This window comes from Centropristis striata, chromosome 8 (genome assembly GCF_030273125.1).
Source record: "Centropristis striata isolate RG_2023a ecotype Rhode Island chromosome 8, C.striata_1.0, whole genome shotgun sequence".
NCBI lineage: Eukaryota > Metazoa > Chordata > Actinopteri > Perciformes > Serranidae > Centropristis > Centropristis striata.
This window is the reverse complement of record NC_081524.1, coordinates 34,062,851-34,084,487: the sequence shown is the minus strand read 5'-3', so window position 1 is coordinate 34,084,487 and position 21,637 is coordinate 34,062,851. Positions and strand designations below refer to the sequence as shown.

At 39.4% G+C, this 21,637-nt stretch overlaps 1 protein-coding gene across 1 annotated transcript in view; it reads right to left on the bottom strand.

The window, feature by feature from the left end:
• Positions 1-405: 405 nt before the first annotated feature.
• Positions 406-21,637, bottom strand: part of LOC131976915 (RNA-binding motif, single-stranded-interacting protein 3-like) — a 142,311-nt gene continuing 121,079 nt past the window's right edge. Inside the window, exons 8-14 of the mRNA XM_059340136.1 lie at positions 21,036-21,079; positions 16,427-16,523; positions 13,810-13,860; positions 6,922-7,038; positions 6,546-6,632; positions 5,938-6,062; positions 406-4,003 (exon numbers count right to left, since the gene is read on the bottom strand). Of these exons, the coding sequence (XP_059196119.1) occupies positions 4,000-4,003; positions 5,938-6,062; positions 6,546-6,632; positions 6,922-7,038; positions 13,810-13,860; positions 16,427-16,523; positions 21,036-21,079 (525 nt within the window). The 3' untranslated portion in view covers positions 406-3,999. The remainder of the gene's footprint in view (positions 4,004-5,937; positions 6,063-6,545; positions 6,633-6,921; positions 7,039-13,809; positions 13,861-16,426; positions 16,524-21,035; positions 21,080-21,637) is intronic.

The following is a 21,637-nucleotide window of genomic DNA, read 5'->3' as shown; positions in this document are numbered from 1 at the left end:
GCTCTATTCAACATATAATAAACATATCTACTAACTGTACCTTCTGTGGCTGTTGTATGAAATTTAGATTTCCGTGTTGCATCATTAGCTTCCTTAATGATTTTACTGGAGCTCAGTATGTTATTTAATTGAATACTAAACACTGGTGGCTCCTTCTCCAAACCTAATTTATCAATTAACAGAGGATATATTAAAGTACAATATGCCTGTTTAAATCTAAATACCTCTGTTTTATCTGTGTCAGCCGAGCAACTGTAAAATCCCTTGTTAAAACACACACACACACACACACACACACACACACACACAGCTCTACCTCTAAAAAACTCTCATCCATCAGATTCGGTGTACTACAGTGCCCTCTAGTGGCCATGTGTGGTGTCTGCAGAATATACAAGATGAGTATTGACTGTTTTAAACATTTTTTTATTGAAAGATTTGTCTAAAAAGAAAACAAAAAGAAGAGACATTTGAAACTACAGCAATATCCACTGGTTCTACAGACACTCTCAGAATCACAATTTGAAAGACATGGGAGGCATGTGACCAAGCAAATAAAAAAATAGCATCATCAAAGTTATTTCTGTTGCATCTTCTTTTACACACCTGTACAAAAAAAGATCTCATAAATATTACTTTTGTTCTCGCTTTCTCTACTTTCTCTCTCCCTTCAATAATTTATTTTCCTATAGAGGTTTGTATCTGCTTGATTTTGGTTGAACCATGCTTTTTTTTTACGTGTCCGTCTGTTCCATTAGCTCCTTTTCATTGGTGGAGGGTCAGGTGGGTGGGGCTTCTAGGGTGTGACCTCAGAGACGGCGTCAGCCAGTTAAAGTCCATCGTGTTTTTATTCTCAAAAGATGCTCTCTTACTCAGTACAAATAATGCACATTGTTATTACCAGATCTTGAGGCTGTCCTCCCCCAATAACAACCACATAGGTCATTTTAAAAAGCAGGTTATTATGACCCATATTTATGTTTACTGTAGGTGGTAGCCTCTAGTGGCCATGGTAATATATGACCACCACCACCAATTATGGTGCAAAGGAGGAAGTCAGGTGATATCGTACAAAGAGCTACAGAGAGAGGGGGACAGGGTCGATGGATGGGTCAAACAAACAGGATTTTCTCCCAGGAAACAGATGTTTGTGTCACATGTGAAACTAAAAGAAAATTTTGAGTTATTTTAGCTTATATATATAAGTTACTTATGTCACATATCATGTCACATGTTATTTACATACATAAGTTAAGTACCAAATGTACTTATTTAAACCCAAATCACAATCTTATGCTACTCAAACCATGCGCCTGCAGGTTACGAACTACTGCATGGTCAGCAGCGTTATGGTGATTTCAGACCACTAAAAACATCCCAAATTAGCTTAGCCATGGAGCTAGCAGGCTGCAACTTCCCCAGCCCTGACTCCGCATCACATCTGCCTGTGCGTCCTCTCTGCTGGGCTGTTGTTTTCTGCCCCTCTGCTAAACGAGTAATATCTGTCAGGATCGGGCTAAACTCTCCAGTGGATCCTGATTGCAACAGTCTTTGAGGACATTGCAGGTTAATTGTGTGTTTTTACAATAAACAACAATAATTGAATGCACATTAACTTCAAAACAGTGGCATTGCTGCATTTTGGAGGCTAAATCATGTAAGTCTTGCACAGGGAGAAATACTGCCCCCATTATTTGGGAGCATGTGGCCGGTTATTAGACATTGCATCTTTAATCAGGTATCGTTTGTGCACAACCTAACCAAACTGGGATTGTTTCACAGTGTTAACCACATGTTTGAAACTATGACTGTTATGTTTAGGTATGAGCATGTGCTGATCTTGTGGCAACGGATCTTGGGGCACTATTTAGGAAATGCATCTGTTATAGGGTAGGAAGAAACAACCTATGTGTTTGTACGGGCTGGAGGACAGATTTTACATATCTAAGAAGAGAGCAGTATTCTCATATTTTTAAAAAAAATGTTTAAGGGGCTGCAACCACAAACTTGTCTCCTCACGTGTCACTTGGCAAGATTCACAAGACTTGTAGGATGCTTTTTAGACAGCCAAGTCATGAATAACAATTTACTGTCTTTATCTTGGCTTCAGATGGTCAACTGCTATCATTCTGGAGGTGTACCTCTTCCACACCCACCCAACACAAGACTGCCTCACTCCATAATGATGAAAAGTGTTTAGCAGCTCACACATCATAATCAATTCTCAAAAAAGACAAAAAAAGGCAACACAAAAAAGAAAAAAGAAAATATTTCTCCTCGTTCTTTTCGAATATACATAATCTGACATGATTTCGTTCAACAGAAATGCCCTTTCCTCTAACAGAGATCATCGCCCTGCTCACATTTTAAATGGCTTGTGTTTGGCAAGACAGTGGCATAAAACAGTTTGTCTAATGGACTCAGACTGTGCATTTCAAATAATCAAGTCTAGAACATTTTGGCTAGCTGTTATGATGAGGATTTGAGATTGGTCAATGCAGCCTGTAGAGGGTGTATACACAGGTTTAAAGTACACACCAATATTCCACAGGATTAATGCATTTCAGCCTCTTTAACACTAAAGTATAGTAAAACAACTTTTTCCCAATTATATACCTACCTCCTCCACTTCCTCCATTCCACAGCGTGTCTGGTCTCTCCACAGATGTTACACTTCAGATCATTACTAAACACCTCAGAGCACGCTCTTCTGGTTGAGGCAGTTGTGTTACAAACCCACTGCATGTTCTCAGTCACTGATAAAATCATCTCACATACCAACAGCAACAAGAAAGAAAATCTCAGTTTCAGAGGTAAAAAAGAAAAAAAAAGAAAAAACAACATAAGGAAGATTTCTTCACTACCTAGTTTCTTCATCTTTGGTATAAAATATGCCACCTGCTGGCTGCTTTTGTTCAACGTTTAAGAAAGACTCAAGAAACTGTCAACAGTTTTACTAAAACTATTGCTTTTTGCACATTTAAAAATCCTAGCGTTTTTTTTTTCTGCTTTTTGTCAAAGTCAGAAATGTTCCTTTTTTTTTTACTTTTCTTTTTGCAGTGAGACAAGCAAAGCAGGCAAAGCAAAAACTTTTTGAAGGTAAAAAGACTGCAATCAAAAACCAAAAAATACAAATGTGATGGAGAAACAGAACCTTTATCCAATGATTTAACTCAACTGCATTTTCCAGGAAGCAGTGGATTGACCCTTCCCACAGTCGCATTAAAGAAGTTTTTTTTTGTCCTACCAACCAACATCAGCTGCACTGCACCACATAATTTAAAATCATCTTCATACAATTACAACCTTGTTTTTTTTAATTCTGTACAAATAGCTTTGTAGATTTCATCTCGGTGGCTCTCTCTCATTCAACCACACTTTTTTTTAATAATTCAACACTATGGAAACTTTTTTCCCAAAGTTTGAGAAAATTAAGGCAATAAAGATTTACGAAAACATTGATATTCTAGAAAACTACTCAAATAATAAAAAGAATGAAAATAATGTAGCTTAATATCAAAGGAAGACAACCTGTTTTTTTTTTCAAGACTTTGCTTTCTTCCTTTTTTTAATAAAAAAGTCTGAAAATCTACCTGCACATTCAAATGTTCTTTTTTTCTGTACAGCTTGTTGGTTGAGTTAAGATTTCAGTCTATGTTTTCTCGTCTTCCTTCCGAGGCAAAGTCCAGTCTCACAGTGAGAAATGATAAACTCAAAGGTGCAGACTGCGTTTGATTTCATTGTCCTCAAGTTCAGCCAACCATCGTTTCTTTTTTCCTCTGTCTTTCTCTTGGTTCAACCAGGTAAGAAATATAATTGATTTTTTTTTTCATTTTGTCTTTTATTTGGTGCCTGTGCACGGTGGAAGCATTCTCCCCTCAGTGTTGCCCATGTCACCTCTTTTTTTTTGTCCCCGTTTCATTTTGATTCTCTCTGTGTCTCCAGCGCCTAAGTGCAGTCCTTCGAAAGGCAATGCAGCAATGATTCCTACCAATCTCGTTATCTAAAGGAGACAGAAAAACAAGTCAGTGAAAAAAGGGTAACTGAGGAAACTGTGCACAATGTTTCTACAGCAGGCACAACATTCTTTGTCCGACCGCTGTGTGTAAAAGAAACCACCAGCAGGTTATCTAGGAGGCAGACAAACAAGGCGAATACACCTGCAGAAAGATAAAAATGTTTTACAAGCAAAGGTTGACATAATTCTGAAACCAAAACAACAAAGCAATTTTGTCCGTGCAACAACTAAACACTGTTGTCTTCTGTAGCTAAATGCTATTTAACATGATTTATGCAACTTGCTAATCACAACCTGAGCAAACACTGTTGTAGAAATGTAAGATTGTAAGAAGGAGACAGTTTAATGCGTCTCTGTCCAGTCTTTTCCACACGTACGCCAAATGAACAGGCTGTTCTCATGAACGGTTCAGATGTTTTCCTACAAAAAGTAAGCCACTGGATTTTATAGGCATCCCACTAAATTAGGCCACACAGGTCGCCAAACTGGAGGGTGAAAGTGGAGTTGGATGGCAAACACAAAACCAGGACTTTAGACCAGGGGACAGGTGTTTGTGTCCTGTGGTTGGAAGTGACGCCCGTAAGTAGTATTTTTTAAACCTTTATCCGTTCTTTTTTCCTAAACCCTTACTGCCTGAATTTATTTACAATTATATAAAACAATAAATTATTTGTGTTTTTGCTTTCAAGAAGATGCTAAATTTAGTGGAGATTGTCAATTTCAATATAGCACATACAATAGATTGGAAATTTAGGTATGATGCAAATTAACGAAATTAGGCATAATTGGGCAAAATAGTAATTAAACAAATTTTCCAGCCTCAGGTATGTAGATTATCTTATTGATACTGCTTTTGCTGAAACAGGGCTTTGAAATTGAATAACAACATATGTTTGGGGCTACATGGTGGTCTAGTGGTTAGCACTCTTGCCTCACAGCAAGAGGGTTGCCGGTTTGACTCCGGCCTGCGGCTCTTCTGTGTAGAGTTTGCATGTTCCCCGTGTCAGCGTGGGTTCTCACCAGCTATTCAGCTTCCTCCCACAGTCCAAAACATGCACTTAGGTTTAATTGGTGACTTTAAATTTTCCACAGGTGTGAATGGTTGTCTGTCTCTATGTGTCAGCCCTGCGATCTGCCCAGGGTGTACCCCAATATGTGAATATGTGAATAATTTTTGTTTTGTTTTGTTTTTTATTTTTATTATGTTTTGTGTTTTCAACTGTATATTTGATACTGTTGGACCCCAGGAAGAATAGCTGTGGCTTTGCAGCAGCTAATGGGGATCTTAATAATAAACTTAAACTTAAACCCCGCCTCTCGCCTAATGTCAGCTGGGATGTCAGCTAAACTGTTTTACAAACGTACAAATGTGTTTAAAACAGTGATTTATGTCACTGTCATATCAACACGCTGACAGCAGTGTTTGTCACATGCCATATTTTGTATGATATCATACAAATTGTGGTGTTAAAGTTTACTGAACGGGCACCATTTTTTTCCTGCTTGAAAATGGACCAAATAATCACACTCAGTTGCATGTGTCACAAGCATTACATCACATGTCTGTTGCTCTGATTGATATAGGTCTATCCAAAGGCATTTTGGTCTGCACCCACTCATATCACCTTTTAGAAATGAAAAATGAACAGAGAGGTTCCAGACTCCAGACACATTTGCAAATTCATCTAGAGATAACAGAGTAATTTATGGCATATCTAAACTAAATTATCACATAAAGTGCTGCATAATATCAAAATCCTACATTGGCATCCACTTTCATCAGACCTGCCACCACTGATTTCATCAATTTAAAACAATGATTAAAAAAAAACAACAACTTCACAGTACAATGCAGGAGAAATATAGCAGTAATATATCACCTTTGTAGCAACAGACAGATCTGTATTTACAACACTCACTTAGACTGCTGGTAAGAGTAGGCTGTGGCATGATCTCCTGTATTCTCCACTGATAAAGGCTGCTGCCCGCTGGCGTCCTGGGAGGAGGGGGCAGCCGTCTGTGGAGATGGGTCTGTCACCACGCCCTGACATCGGAAACAAGTCAGATATGAAGCTATCTCAGACTGTCACAAAGTTTAATTTCATCCTCTGAAAGGTGAGGTGAACTAAAGACTTTGTTCCTCACAGAGGAGTTGTGAAAAAAAGTTTACAGAGAACATCCAAACAGTTCGGCAAAGATAAAAAAAATTCACTTGGTATTGATTAAAAGTGAAGGGTTCAACTTCTTCTAGCAGACCCAATTTAATTTGGGGTGCTTATTTTAAGAATTAGATAACAGTTCCTCTGACTTCTGGGAATTTAGTGTAATTAGTGGCAATGTCTCACCCTGAAGGCTGAAGTTCCCTCAGTGGCAATAAATAGGTGCTGACACCAAGGTCTTACAGAATATCTACCAATTTTTTTGTGAATATTTCACGGCAGTATAATCATCATAACTACTACTATATATAAGTTGCTGTTTGAAGTTGCTATAATGAGTAACTGGAATAAAGTTGTTCTGTCCTTACTTCCACTGTGATGGCAGAGGCAGGCACTGCAGTGTACTGGGGAATGTAGGTTCCTTGCATAGGAGCAGCCGCTGCAGCAGGCATGTACTGCAGAGAGAAGGAGGGGCACAGACAGTACTATTATATAGGCACATATGTCCTCTACAATGTCTGGATTAAAAGACATTCCCGCTGAGACATGTGGTTTGGCTCACATTTCAGCAAACACAAAAAGAGCAATTTCCATGTCTGTTGCTGTGTGGTTTCTGCTGTCAGATCATTTTAAATACAGTTGATCATAGAAATCTCTACTGACTAATTAAATTGAATATAATACAACTCAAAAGGTAAACACACAAACATAATGTATGTGGTTTGGAGGAAGTACAAGACTCACGGTGCCTGTGGTGCCCAGAGACAGGTGGTTCATCTGCTGGGTGAGAGGAGCCATTACACTGGAGGGGTGAAGAGACAAACTGGGCTCTATAGGCGTTGCTGGGGTGATCACAGCACCCTGAGGCAGGAAGGAAGGACACATGAGAATCGGAGTTATAGACACTGTGTGCACAAGGTAGAAAAACTGTTATATACAGTCATTAAGCATTATATAACCAGCACATTTATAATAATAATAATAAAAATAATAATAACACATTTTATTTGTAATGCACTTTACATTACAGGAAATCTCAAAGTGCTACAGGTTAAAAGCATAACAGTCTAATTATAAAAAGGATAAAAAAGGGGAAAAAAACAGCTAAAAACAGAAAACATACATACATAATCTAAAAACCACATTTATGAAACAGCTACTACTCAGTTAGGTTTAATATCAGGGTTTGGTTTAAAATAACTACTTCTGTATACCAGTGGATGCAGTTACATAGGTGATGTATAATGGGACATTTTTATGTATGAGAGTTAATGCATGTTGACCAAAAGTCAACACAGCAGGTTCCACACAGACAGCGCTGCTCCTGCTGTGCTACTGTGCTGCTGCCTGCTATCTATATATTTAGTTTGCCTTTGAAAATGTCAATTAATAACAGAATGTATTATTTTAATTCCTACCATTGTAATTGCACAATTAACAGCTAGTATTCTATGAATTCATGGGGCCGTGCAATCGTATTTTTTACAAAAGAAATAGAAATAATTCTGAATAAAACCCTTGTTTTTATTTTGAAACAGAAACATTTATTTTTTTCAGCCTGTGGCATATTCTAAAGACATAGACAGTAAAACTATATAAAAAGGTATACTGTTGTTGGTATGAAGTCAATATGACATGTGTCATGTGTTATGTCAAAACATAATTCCATTGTCTATTTTTACTGCAGCCCACGGCGCTGCTCACACGGACTTGGTTGCCTAAACATTATACTACATCTCTTGACTTCCTCCTTTGCTTCTGTAAGCGAACATGCTATGCCCACAGGGGGTCACCACCTGAAAACAAATGTCAATATGGGCCGTAATAACTTGCACCACCGGGCTCACAATTATGATTTACAGTGCAATACTTTTGAGAGAGATCTTCCTGAGTGGATCAATGAAACAAACAAACCATAAAACAGTGTTAATGTAGTTTGGCTTATCTGAAAATATTGAAACCAATCACAGAAAGTGGCAAATGGAGAGATTGTCGACTAGAGAAAGTAAGCGAACATGCTTTTTTTCAAAATGTAGAAGTATTCCTCTAAATCAGGTCAAAAGCAGCATTCAAACTGAGAAGGTAAACAGTTAAAAACAAAACAAGATAACATGAATTATCGCGGCAAAACATGTCACTTCATGTGTGTACTGTGATGGGGGAAAAGAGGATGTTTTCTATGCTCTTGGGCTAAATAAGAGCTTTTTAAGACATGTAGCTAGTAGAAATGTGTTAGTAAAAGAAACTTCCAACCCAGTTAAGTTTGATGAGTGCAAACGGTTTGACGGCAATGCAGCCAGTCAGCAAGGCTTGACAGAACATGCGTCTGAATGGAGCAGAAAGGCTTTTACTGTAAATCTCTTCAATGTGAAGGGCTTTGATGCCTGCTAACACCTTGATGCACTGAGCTCTACTTTTCCAGTGCAGCTCAGCTACAGACTCAACAGATTTGTATTTAATAGGAGACTCCTCACACTGTGTGCTGAGGAGTCTGGCAACATCCCTGCAGAGGTAAACACTGTTCATTTGTGATAGCTGCTTAACTGCACTTCCCATGAGCACAGACGGCATCAGCGGACATGTGTCAGCATCGCTCCGGAGAGCAGTCAGCACTTCTGTAGCTGCATGTTGAGACAGGATGTTAGAAGAACACAGGTATTAAATTTATGTATTTTAGGCAGCGGCCCAGCTGTACGGCAGTCGTCTTAACAGCTCTGTATCTGTAGGGTTTCATCGGGAGGCTCGCAACAACACGAGCACACACAGGTAAACACACACACACAGTTATAAAAGTTCTAGCTGTGTGAAGCATTCCTCTTGAAGGCACATACAGTCTGTCAGAGTTGCTCACAGTTGCAAATTTGTAAGTGAAGCTGCAAGCTTTGCGGGGAGGCACACACACACACACACACACACACACACACACACACACACACATTACAGACAAGGACTGTCAGAGCAGAGTGAGTGCTCTTCCTCCTGACTGCTGTCTACATAGGGAGATCTGTTTGAAGAACACAGCCGCCTGGCTATTAGAAATGCTCCGTCAACACTGTTCTCAGCATCACAAGTGAATGAGTGGCACTTTTCCACACACACACACACACACACACACACACAAACACATGCGCATGCACGCACACACACACACACACACACGCTCCCACATACACACACACAGATGCATCAACAGATCAACCCACAAACTTGCACAAAGCTTTGGCTCCAGCAGGTAGATTTAGCAGCCAGAATCTAGCTCCTAATACCCAAGCTTTTCATCCATCTATATAATACGTTCTTTCGTTTAATAATTTGTCATCCTCCCGCGCTCTTTCACTCCTTTCATCCAATCTCGCAGCAGGCTCCCATGCACAGAGAAAGCTGCATAAAGCAAAAAAGGAAACCCACAATGACTAATTGTCTGCTCTGATTTACAGCTGTACAAGCATTAAACTCGCTATCTCCGTGTGTGTCTGGATGCAGACACTATGGTTGGTGTGTGATGAGTGTGTAATTATATGTGGTAGAATGTGTGTATGTGTTAATGTTTTCATGTATCACACATCTTTTTTTTCCTGGGGTAAGCAATAAATGAGTACGCAAGACAGACAGTTATCGTTTCCCCCCGAGGACAGGAGAGAGAAAAATACAAGATCTGCTTCAACTTTGAACTTCTCTCGCTCACTTCCTCCTCCCTTCTTCTTCTCCTCCCCTTCTTTTGCTGTCAGTTTTCCAGTAGACAAGTGAAGCTGACTAGCAGAATGCTGCAGGCACAGTGCAGCATCAAATGCACAGTATTAGTGATAATGACACCCGTTTATCGAGAAAACCACTAACTGCTGCTGGTGTGACGGGAGCTGCGTGTGCGTGCAAGCATGCAAAAAATGTGAACCGAGATTATGTGTTCTCTTTCAGGTAGTGTGGTCTGAAAAGCAGAAGTTTGTACTATCCCACAGACAGATTTTTATACTGAAAGACCCTAGTTTATTTTTTTATATTATAAAGCACACAAGATTTTACTATATAAAGCAAAAAAAGTTAGGTACTGCAAACCCTCTAACCCCCTGTAAACCTTCACATGCATACATGGCTTCTGCACAGGCACACAAAGGAACCCAGCAAAAAAAACAAAACAGGAAACAACCCGAGTATTGTGCACAATTCAGAGGCTCAGATATGTACTGATCTGTGCTTTCTTCCGACACATTCTAAACCCCCTTTGTCTGCTCAAATGGGTTTAACATAGCAATTTAACTCAGGAAGATCTGAAATCCCAATTCTTTGGATGTCTCATTACAGCGTTCCCCAATAAGCCGCCTTCCTTCTCTTTCTTGCTATGCATGGTTAGGGTAATGCATTCATTTCCTGTAGGGGGATTTGTGAGTAATTATGCACAAAGACATCCTCTTACTAATTAAGATGTAAAGACAGGGAGTTCAAGTAATCTGGGCATTCCACCAAGGCTCGGAAACACACAGTCCTTAAAGCACTTCACTGTGTGGAAAGGTGTGTGTGTGTGAATCTGAGTTTGAGAGCACATACCTATGCGTGTGTATATGTGTGTAAATGTAGTGGTGTGAGTTCATGTATGTAGCCTATTTTCCCCCCTCTTGTTCTAACCTTTTTCATGTAATTTATGTTTTTAGTGTGGAAAACTATGCGCATTTGTCAGTGAAACCTCTCAACTGCATGATGGACTGCTGGCTGAGTGATTAGCAGAGGCGTGCTTGCGAACATCAACCTAAATGTGTCAATGAGCGCAGACCACTAATCGAAGTTACCAGTCATTAACCGAGGCACAACAGTGAGGAAGCCTCTGCTACCATAGGAACAGAATTAAGCCGCTGTGTCTCTCTCAGCCTCCCTCCCTGACGCAGCTTTAATTTGCCAAGCTCTTCTGTATCCAGGAAATACAATGACTAGCCTTCGCCTTTGTTGTCTAACAGGGATTTTGACTATGCAGAGACAAGGCTGGGGAACAGGCGCGCACAGCCCAGACATGCTTTTGCAGCAGTTGTTTTCTTTTCTTTGTTCTCGATTTATTCTTTGTAATCCCTTCTTTCCTCTCCTTTCCCTGCGCCTGCTTCTTCCCTGTCCTCTCTCTGTCAAATGCACACAGTTCTCCTATTTATTATTTATTTATTTATCCCATCCCTTATTCCCTCACCCCTTCTATCTCTCTCTGTCTTCTCCCAAGTGTTGAGCAGTCATATCAACCGGCCTGCCAAATAATTAGACGGGACATTTGTTTGAAAACACATTTACAGAAGGGTATTATCCTCTCTCACAGACATAATTTTAATCAGACATGACAACAGAATGTTTTAGGAGTTGGCAGATAGACACAAAGAGGAAGACAGATAGGAAGAGAGAACTATAGAAAGGGGGACAACAGACTTTGGAACTAATTCCACTATTGTGTTGTGACAGTATTGCTGGAATTCCACAGTGCATGGCTGATATATCATATCTTTCACCCCCCTACAGCTGACAATTTCAATGGAGCATAAATGAAATTTCCAGGTATAAAATAGTCTGCAGATGTTTGCAAGAAAACAACTTATGAACACTTGTGGTGAGATAAAATCCCGTCTTGTCTCTAAGAAGCTGCTTTTGGCTATTCTTTGAAAGAGAGAACTATTCATATGAAAGGGCCCTGATGTATTAAAAAAAGAAAAGAAAAAACTGGAGGAGACAGCTTCATCATCTGTCCAGATAATGTGGCATGTCTGAAGCCATGATGGCTAAGATCACTGAAATCCTCATTGGAATGTGCACTTATCTTATGATTGACTTCATCTTTTCCTAACTGATGGGCATGTTTCCTATAAAAAAATACTTAATAAAAATGTAATTAAATTAATTTTTTTAAAGTGATGTTCATTTCTTCACCCTTTGAATGAACCCAGTCTAAGGAGAGGACATTCAGGACAGGTGTGTCATTAAAAAGCAGGAGTATAAAAATTAAATGCATGTTTTACAGGCTAGTTTAACATTTTTAATAGAAAATTACCAATGTACACTGTCAGATGAGCAGAACCAGTGGAACTGTGAACTACTGGTGAATAAATGTTTAAGAGGTGATTAAGGTTTATTGTTCGTCTGAAGTACTTTCAAGGTTATTGTGTGGTCCCAACATGAATCTATCATTTTCTTATCCATTAAAGCTCCTAGGCTGAGAAATAATTAACGAGTGAGTGAGATGAAATGTTGATGTCTTTCACCTGCCAGACGTGACAGCAATGTACCTGGTAAAGTAATAAAAAAACTTACTTAAAAAATAAAATAAAATAAAATAAAATAAAATGAAATAAAATAAAATAAAACAAAATAAAATAAAATAAAATAAAATAAAAAGGAAAAATCTAATTGAAAATGGTCATACGATACACACTTTTAACAAAATCATTGACAAAAAAAGAAAGAAAATGTTGCATTCAGTTACTGCAAAAAGTATCAACTTGTTCACATACATAAACAAAAAAACAAACAAAAACTACCCAGTAGTAGTTAACTACACAAAACAATAGCAAAAAGTAATTCTTTCTTCTTGAAACTTCTTGAATCACTGTGCCAATATAAATGTAGTTGAACTAACAGTAAGCTATTGCAAAACATATCTAATTACTAGTTTAATTGCATGTAGTTCACACCACTGAATGTCAGACAGAAGGGACGCCAGCTGAGGCTTTACATTGAGCTCAGAGCAAAGCCTGCGGAGGCTCACAGTCACTTTAACTGTGTGAGTCCTCGGCTATAAGCAAAGATAACCTTGCAATTTGTGTCAAGGTTGTGTTTATGTGTGCAAGAGAGAACAAGAGAAGAAAGAGAATGTAGACATGCAGTGTAGATACTGCACACCTTCACTCACAGGCATCATGTGTGACTATACATGTAAATATATGTGTGGATATGTATCCTAGCACAAATATGATCCTTGCAGTTAGAACTGAATTTATTATCAGTATTACCACTTCACTTGTGGAAGTCGGCGTTCTACCTGCAGTTTCATGTTGAACCAGCAGGGAGCACCCTTTTATTATAGATGTCATTCTCTGCTCCGCTGAGCGAGCAGCTTTCAGGAGGTTATTCTCGGGCTGATTCAGCAGGGGAAGAGTCAGACGCAGGGCGAAAGTTTATTTTTTCCTGGTCTGAGCTGGGCTTGGCTCTCACATGCTGCTTTTGTTGTAAACTATGTGTCATTGTTCTTTTATTATTTGGCTTTTTGCAATTTTGCTCCAACATTTGTGCTAAAATATGAAATAATAATGGCAAAAAAAATAATTTACATTAAATATGTTATAAAGGTATTAGAGTGAGCATTATAGCACAACAAGAGCTATGCTTTCCTATGGATGACTTTGAAGTTTTTGCTTTATAGGTCCTGTGGCAGACACTATGACTTTCAGACTACTTATCAAGTTTTTCAAATGAACTATTACTTTGAAGTTTCTTGAATGTTTTGGTATTTTCTCACTAAGAGGTGCATGGGGAGTAAGTGCTGAGACCTGCTTACACACTGAGATGTGTGGTGTAAAAAGGGGGCAATGAAAAGTGCTGGGAAATGACTCCAGTGGGAAGAGATAACATATGGCACACAAAAACAAAGGAGAGTCTGGTTCAAACACTTACTGTAGGTTGCATAACATACTGTTGATGTGGCATCCAAGATGTACTCTGGACCTGTGGAGGAGAAAGTAGGAGGGGAGAGGCAAAGACAGGAGACGGAGCATAGGTGGAGGTGAAGACAGCGAGATCAGACATGACGAAGGAAATAGAAAGACGGAAGATGGAGAGTAGGAGAAAGAAAGTAAAAATAAAGTAATTACAGAAGAAGGGGATGGGCATGAGTAGGAGGATGCAGAAGAGAGGTCAGGAAGAGATGAGAGGAAAGGGAAGATCAAAAAGAAGATTGTTATAAGTGGATAAAGCATTGAGGAAGAGAGAGCATAAAGAAGGACAATTGGAAGACAGAATGACAGGAAGGAAGCGAAAATGAGAAAAGCAAAGAGGAGAAGAGAGAAAATTAATCATTAGCTCAATCTTTACAAGCCCATTTCAGAGCCTCAGTCCCTGCGGCAGTGTGTCTTAAAGAATATTACAGCGGTAAGTGAGGGTCCACTATACAGTATGTTATGTTGTAATTATAACGGGATATGAAGACCACAGAGAGCAATACAGTCTAATAATTACTGCTTCACAGTGGAGGTTTCATCATCAAAGCCTGTCTTGGCCACAAATCACCACTTTCATCTGCTACTGCCCAACTCTAACATGAGGAGGAACAAGTCCCCGAAGGCCCCTTTGTCACACATAAAATGGGGCATGCATGTATGTAGTAATTATGAGTGAATGTGTATGCTCGCTTACCTGTGTGTGTCTATGGGGACCTAACATAATGCAAGATAAGTTAATTCCTTCTTGTGTTTTTTCCTCAAAAAGCAGAATGTGACTGTGTCTCTCTCTGTGTTACTCCGCACTGCCGAAGGTGTGTCTTTGCATTTGTCTGTCTCGTTTACAGCAGCGTTTCGTGCTAGAGGAAACCTGTGGGGAAGGACTGGTGTTTGTTTTAAAAGTCTATGTGTTTGACAAACTGAGGATCAAGTACTGAGTCAATCTCTCAAACAACCGCAGCTACATCACCAACCAGCTTTGACATGAATTGGTATGGTTTGTGCGTGTGGAAGAGAGAGGATGCGACACACGGGAACAGAGAGAGGAAACAAAAGGAAGATTTGTGCCTAAGAATGAAAGATAGATGGGAGGAGTGCTGCAATATGAGCCTGTGTTTTATCATTGCTAGACTAAGAATTGTCTTGAATGGAGAGAGCTGATAACTCAATTTATGGCTGAAAGCATTTTCTGAGGAAAGACAAGCTCTTCTTCTTTGACCTGTTACTGTAGGTCACAGGAGAACAAAGTGGTTTAAAAATTTCATTAAACCAATTTTAAATTCATTTGTAAATAAGAGAATAACACTACTGTATAATCAACCGAAAATATTACATTTTTTAAAACCACTATAATGAGGCATCTCTTAATCTGAACCTCCTACTGGAGACAGAAATCTTTATATATTTATATATAAGTATTACAAATAAACACCTGTCTTTAAATATTGTATTTGGATTTTATTTGGAGTAATGTTATCGTCTTACTGTAGTTTTTACATTTTAGTAATTGTTTTTTTTTTTTTTTTTACGTAATAAATTTTTTTTTTTTTCTTTATCCCTGGTGTTTATTCTATTGAATTTCTTTGATTTCTAACCTTTGGATGTCTTACTGTTGCAAAATGCATTTATTTTTGTCTTTTGTGCTGTTTATTTGTAAGAAAAGTGCTATATAAATCATGTTGAGTTGACTTTTATTTGATTTATATACGTGGTCATGAAATTATTTCTGTTTTTTATCTTTTGTCTGTGTTGTTTTTATTTTTTTGTGTAAGAAGCACTTTGGGCTGCTTGTTTGTATGAAATGTGCTATAGAAATAAGGTTGAGTTGAGTTACTGTAAGCTTATTACAGGCCACAGAGTTCGATCTCATTTTATTAATAGCTGGGCACTGTACTTTTTTTAAGCAGACATCAATCAAAAAGAGGAAAATATTTCATTTGATTTTTAGCTGATTAATATGCATTTGGTGAGCTGGCGAACATTTACATCAGCAGGATGGTATTTATGGGACTAAATAAACTACAGAACCCAGGTTCATGGAAGTGAAGGGGCTTTTTTGACAATTGAAGCTCTATGGCACATTGCAAATACAATACAATACTTGCTGGACCAATTTATTGTTTGGCCTTGGCATGGGATTTGTCAAAAATGACAATGACAATATAGAATATCATTCAGCCTTCACAGCTACATATTTAAAACCACTAAAATAAAGCTCTCCTGAATATCTTCAGAGTTGTTAACTTCACTTCTCTATTGCTATTAGGTTGCATTATTTGCCCTCGGGATGCCATATTGGAGCTGTGTCTGACTTTGAACATAAGTAGCTTTGTTAAATTTGTTGGCATGCCAACGAGCTAAAGCAAAGTCAAAACGCATGCCTGAAGCTTATACTTGTGCTATGCAATAGTGGCTAGGGCAAGACAATTTACTAAAGTACCACGAACTTGGGAAAACAGCATAATGACCCCATCATTTTATCTATCTCGAGTTAATAATTTAAATACACAGCTGGAGTCCTTACAGGATTTCAAATCTTGGTGAAATCCTGCAAAATGTAGGGAGGGCACACCCACCTGATATGTCGAGACGGGAGAGGCAGCGATGAAGGGTGTGATTGACGTCTGTGCAATCATCCTGTTAGTGGAGATGCTGTATGGTGAAGAGTAGAACCTATGGGGGCAAACAAGAAAATGTTTAATTTTAAATGATTTAAATTGCAAAACTTGCTGGGGAATGTTGAGAGAAATGCAAGGTCAATCCAGAGGTGTTCTTGCACATATGGATAGAGCCACATGCAGAGGTGAAAATGAGCCTTTTGTACCTCTTTGCTTTCAACCACCCAGTACACTTCAAGACACCGCTGACAAAATGGATCAGACATCATCAAGGCTGTCATGGAAACAATAAATATTGCAGCTTCACTCTGTGCCACACCATCAAAGACATCTTGAAATGAGACTTGACACTGCACCGGAGCACACATCATGTTACAAAGGAGTCTGCTCCACTGCTATGCATAATAATGAATTATCACCTTAATGTGTGAGTGGGTGAAAATTTCAATATTGCCCTTTATGTTCCCCACCTACGCATATTCCATTTGACAAAGCTGCATCTGTAACATCTGCATTTTATACTCCCTATACCTTTGTTTGCCCTTCTGATTTTGCTCTAGCTCTTTTTTTTTCATTTCACCCCCTCAACCCTGCAGCGGTAGAATGCTGCGGCTCGCAGTGCTTTATTTATCATTGTGTACCTAGAGAGGACATGTTTCATCCGCCAGGCCGTGTTGCTGTGCCCAATCGATCCCAAAGTGTCTGTTGACTGAATAATGGAGCGAGGGAGGGGAGGAAGAGAGAGGCAGAGACAGAGAGAAGCCCTCCCCCTTCTATCTCTAACATAGCCACGGTTGTATAAAAGGTGCTCGCCACAAATCAAGAGTTGGTTAATTTAGGGGAGAGAAGTACTTAAAAACAAAGATTACTTCAAACTACGAATGCCAACAAGCGCACTGTATGACATTTTGCTGTATCTCATTCATAAAGATCTGTATCACACGTAATAGAATATCCACTCTATTCTTACAGCCGAGATGACAGCCCGGCCCAGCAGCCAGCCAGAGACAGGAGAACACAGATGGATTGGTGCTACTCCAGTGTGACACCAACACACATCTCATTTCAAGGGTGAAATGGGTTGCCAAGGTGGTCACCCGCTTCTGTTTCACATTACACTGGTTCCACTCACGAGCAGTGTTGAACGCAGCTGCCAAAAGCAAACTTTCAGGTATTTTTAAACTATTGCAGCCTCAGCCTCGTGGATGCAGTTGGGTTCCAACTGCCTGCGATAAGCTGCTGAGCGTGATTATGCTTCACACGGACATCCAGCCTCCCAGGTGGATTTTTATGCTCCACTTGGTGTGTTGAAGGGTAAGTAGTAGTACATAAAGAGTATAGCTACAATGGTTTCTCTACTTTTCCAACATGGTTCACCTCCTTGGCACCAGAAAGAGAAAACTCATGAATTATTAGCTCTATATATTTCCTCTTGCCAAGGCTCAGCTCTGGTTCATTCGCAGGTTGATTGTGTGTTCTATCTTAGGTGTGTTGACACTGGCTCAGCTTACTTAGATTTTCCCTGAACTCCTTGAAGGGACATAGATTTTCTTTAACTTACCTTTTAACTCTGGCTTACTTGAATGTTTCCTTGAGTTTTATTCCATATAGCCTTAAAGGAAACCCTGTGTACTGTTAGTCATTTTTCTTTGAGCAACAGCACTGTATGTCGATTTTCAACAATATGTTTCAACCTTATACTCCACTTGAAATTGAAAAGTTTGAACAGATATACAGTGGAGTTAAATGTGCAATATGTATTTTTTTTTTCTGCTGCTCAGGGTCTCTCACTCACAACATAACAAACGATGGAGCAATGTTGTCATTGAAGAAAGTTTCTCCCAGTTAGCTTTCCCTCAGTGTTCCTAGTCCATGAAGTTTTTAATGCGAGCTCAATTATCCACAGATCTTCCTCTGCAAAACTAATGGACCAGATCATAAAAGATGTTAAAAACACTAAATGTATAAGTCATTGTTTCTTGGTGTTGTTTGGCACATTACCAAACTGAGTGCTAGCTGAACTGCTGCTACCGTTTGATCAGCTTCTTTCTTTGACTTAAGATCTAGACGTTCAGTTTTTAAAAATTTGTTTTATCAGGAGCCAAATTATCTGCAGAGTTCGTCTCTCCTCCATAACAAACACTGATCAAAACCAATACAACACTGAATAAAGCAGTTTCATGTTAAAAAACAGTGTTTATCAGATGCTGTTTGGTGGAAGCGATGGAGCTCAGATAGCAATAACGTTAGCTCAGCTTGTTTCTCTGATAACCTAATATCCAGACATCCGATGACTAAAATACAAATAAAAAAAAATCTAAATAATGCATTGTAAAAATGTGGCTTGAAACTGGATTCGAAGTCACTTTCTGACAAACACACCACTGGCGCATGCACAAAAGGGATATGACAGAAAATGAAAGGTTTCTTTAGGAACTAAATTTGTTGAGAATATTTTGGATAGTGTGAGTAGACAACTTTTTAACATAATTATATTAATTACTAAAATATTACATTAATCCAGTTGTTTTTACATATGTGATGCATACATTTTGCATGCAATGTTGTGTAAGCTGGAGAAAAAACTGGAACATGCTTGTCAAAGTGATGATGAGCAACACTCTTCTGCTGATCATGTAGCAGTGTGGATCCATCTTTTTGATTGTAGAATTAATGTATGACTTGCATTAGAGATACTGTATTACTGTCACTGATGAATACAAATGAGAGAACGCAGCCTGGTTATTCAATATGGTTCTCTGATTGTGTTTATTGTATTTTTCATTAGAGTGATGTGTATTGAGAGAGAGAAATAGTAGGTAGAGGACAGATCCAAGGTTATTGATGGAGGCTATTAGCCATGAGCAGCACGCTGTCAATAGGGACTCCAGCACGGCTGTTTAAACAATACACTAAACATGTAATTGCGAACAGAACATTACTATGGGATTGAATTTAAAACCTCTTTGTAAATCCCTGGTGTGACCTCGCGGCACTGTCAGGAGTTTGCCCTGAAAAATTAGCGAATGATTTAGTGCCGACCTCTGTGACTTTTCAGAGGAGAAATGTGGGGGAGCATGCTAAAATATACATGTGTATGTGCATGTGTGTGGGCAGGAGAAACAGAGGAAAGAGAAGATGGATAGAAAGGCAGAGTGCGAACAGAGGCAAGGAGAACGAGAGAGAAGGACGGAGAAGCAACAGGACAGAAAACAGATAGGAGGCAAGAGATTGAGAAAAAAAGAGACGGAGAAAGTGAATTTTGTGTCTCCCTGATAAAAGAGAGGACAGGCTATAAGCCAAAGTAGTCTGGTTGGTTTGGACACATGTTTCCAATAACATCAGATTGGCATCAGACCCCTGAAACCAGCCGTCCTCACGCTCGGAACGACTCGCAAACCTGTAATTGATTTGTACCCTTCCCCTCTCCTTGGGCTGACTTTATTTTTGCCTTTGCCCTCCTCTTGACCCCGCCTGGCCCTCCCTTTTTATTCAACTCCCCTCCCTCCCTGCTTTTTCGCCTCTCTAATTAGCTGCATTAGCATTTCACAGTCATTTAGCGATTCGCCGGAAGGAGCTCCGATGACCTCGGCAGAGAGGTCGGAGAGGGCTTTAGCCCCGCAAGCGCACAAATGCTCGCGTGTGAAGCATGCATTTACACATGCACATGCACGCACACGTACACAAAGACACCAGTGATGACTGAAAGTAAATCATCTGCTGGGACAAGGAGAGTAGAAATTAGAAGAGAAAGAAAGGACCAGCAGATAACTACGTGTGGAAGAAGGGGGAGAGAGGAAATACATTTAGCATGAGGTAAGATGAGCAGAAGATGACAGGTTTAAAGGTGATATGAAGAAGGTAAAGGGAGATAAAATGTTGGCACACAAGAGGGCAACAGTTAAGAAGAGTATGGAGCACAGGGATACAAAGAGTAAGGAGGACTGAGCTGACAAGAAGGAGGAGAAGAGAAACACAGAGCTGGAGGGAAGCGTCTCCTGGGATCGCATCACCAGCAGCATTCCTAGCAGACAGGACCGATCTCCAATTTCCCCCTGAAACAGGCAGACACTAGGCTCTCTGCATTCAGCCCGAGAGCATTGCACAGAGCCTCGGCTGACGAAAGTCTTACAGCGCCACTGCAACACCGCCCAACTTCCCTGTCTGCAATCAAAACCTACATGTCTGACAGCTTGTATGCATAGGTGCATAAATAAACACTCCATCTGCACCAGTCAGATGTGAAAATGAGGGCAAGAGCGACCAACAGGGTATGTGTGTGTGTGCGTGTGTGTGTGTGTGCGTGTGTGTGTGTGTGTTAATGACCTGAGTGTCCTGTATCTGTTTGAATATGTGTGCATGTTTATGGTCTGCTCATTTGCATGCTGCAAGTGCTGTTGTGTATATTATTGCTTATGGGTGGCTGTTGGAGTGTGTTCATCTAAGGGTTTAAGGCTCACAAACAGGTGCTATACAAATATTTGGCACAGACTGTGACTCAAAAGTAAAGTTTGCAGACATTTAAAGTTGTAGACACAGCTTGTAAATCTGAGAAAAAACTACCTACCCATTTTGCATCGCAGTGGGATCATACGTCAACGCCATACCACTCTGGAGAGGGAGAGAAGGAGAGAAATATATGCACCGATAGATTAGGATTCTTGGTATTCAGTTTGAATAATTTGAGCATATTCTTGTGTTAAGATACTGATGAGCAAACCAGTAATGGTAATGGACTGATAGCGGGGAGAGAGAGTGCAGAGAGAGAAAGTAGAATGATTCATGTTGTAAAATAAACAGTGAACACAAAAGCTTTGACTTACAATTCAACAACATAAGCAAGTGAGTGGGATACAAAGACCTGCTAAATAAAGGACAATTGATGATGTCCTCAGCAACACAAAAATCTCAAATGAACCAGTTAAAAGCACTCATGCACAATAAAATCATTGTGCATGAATTTGTGTGAGCCTGTGGGCCACTTATCTTGTTCAAAAATATTCACAATTTTCGTAAAATAACCACAACAGGAACATTAAGGGATGACTGTTAAAGCCCTGATAGTGTTACTGCATAATAGGAATGGAAGAATACGTTAAATTCACTCATAATATTTTGAAATGAGGTTGACTGAAAGCAACATTTAAGAGCAATAGATCTTTAATTTAT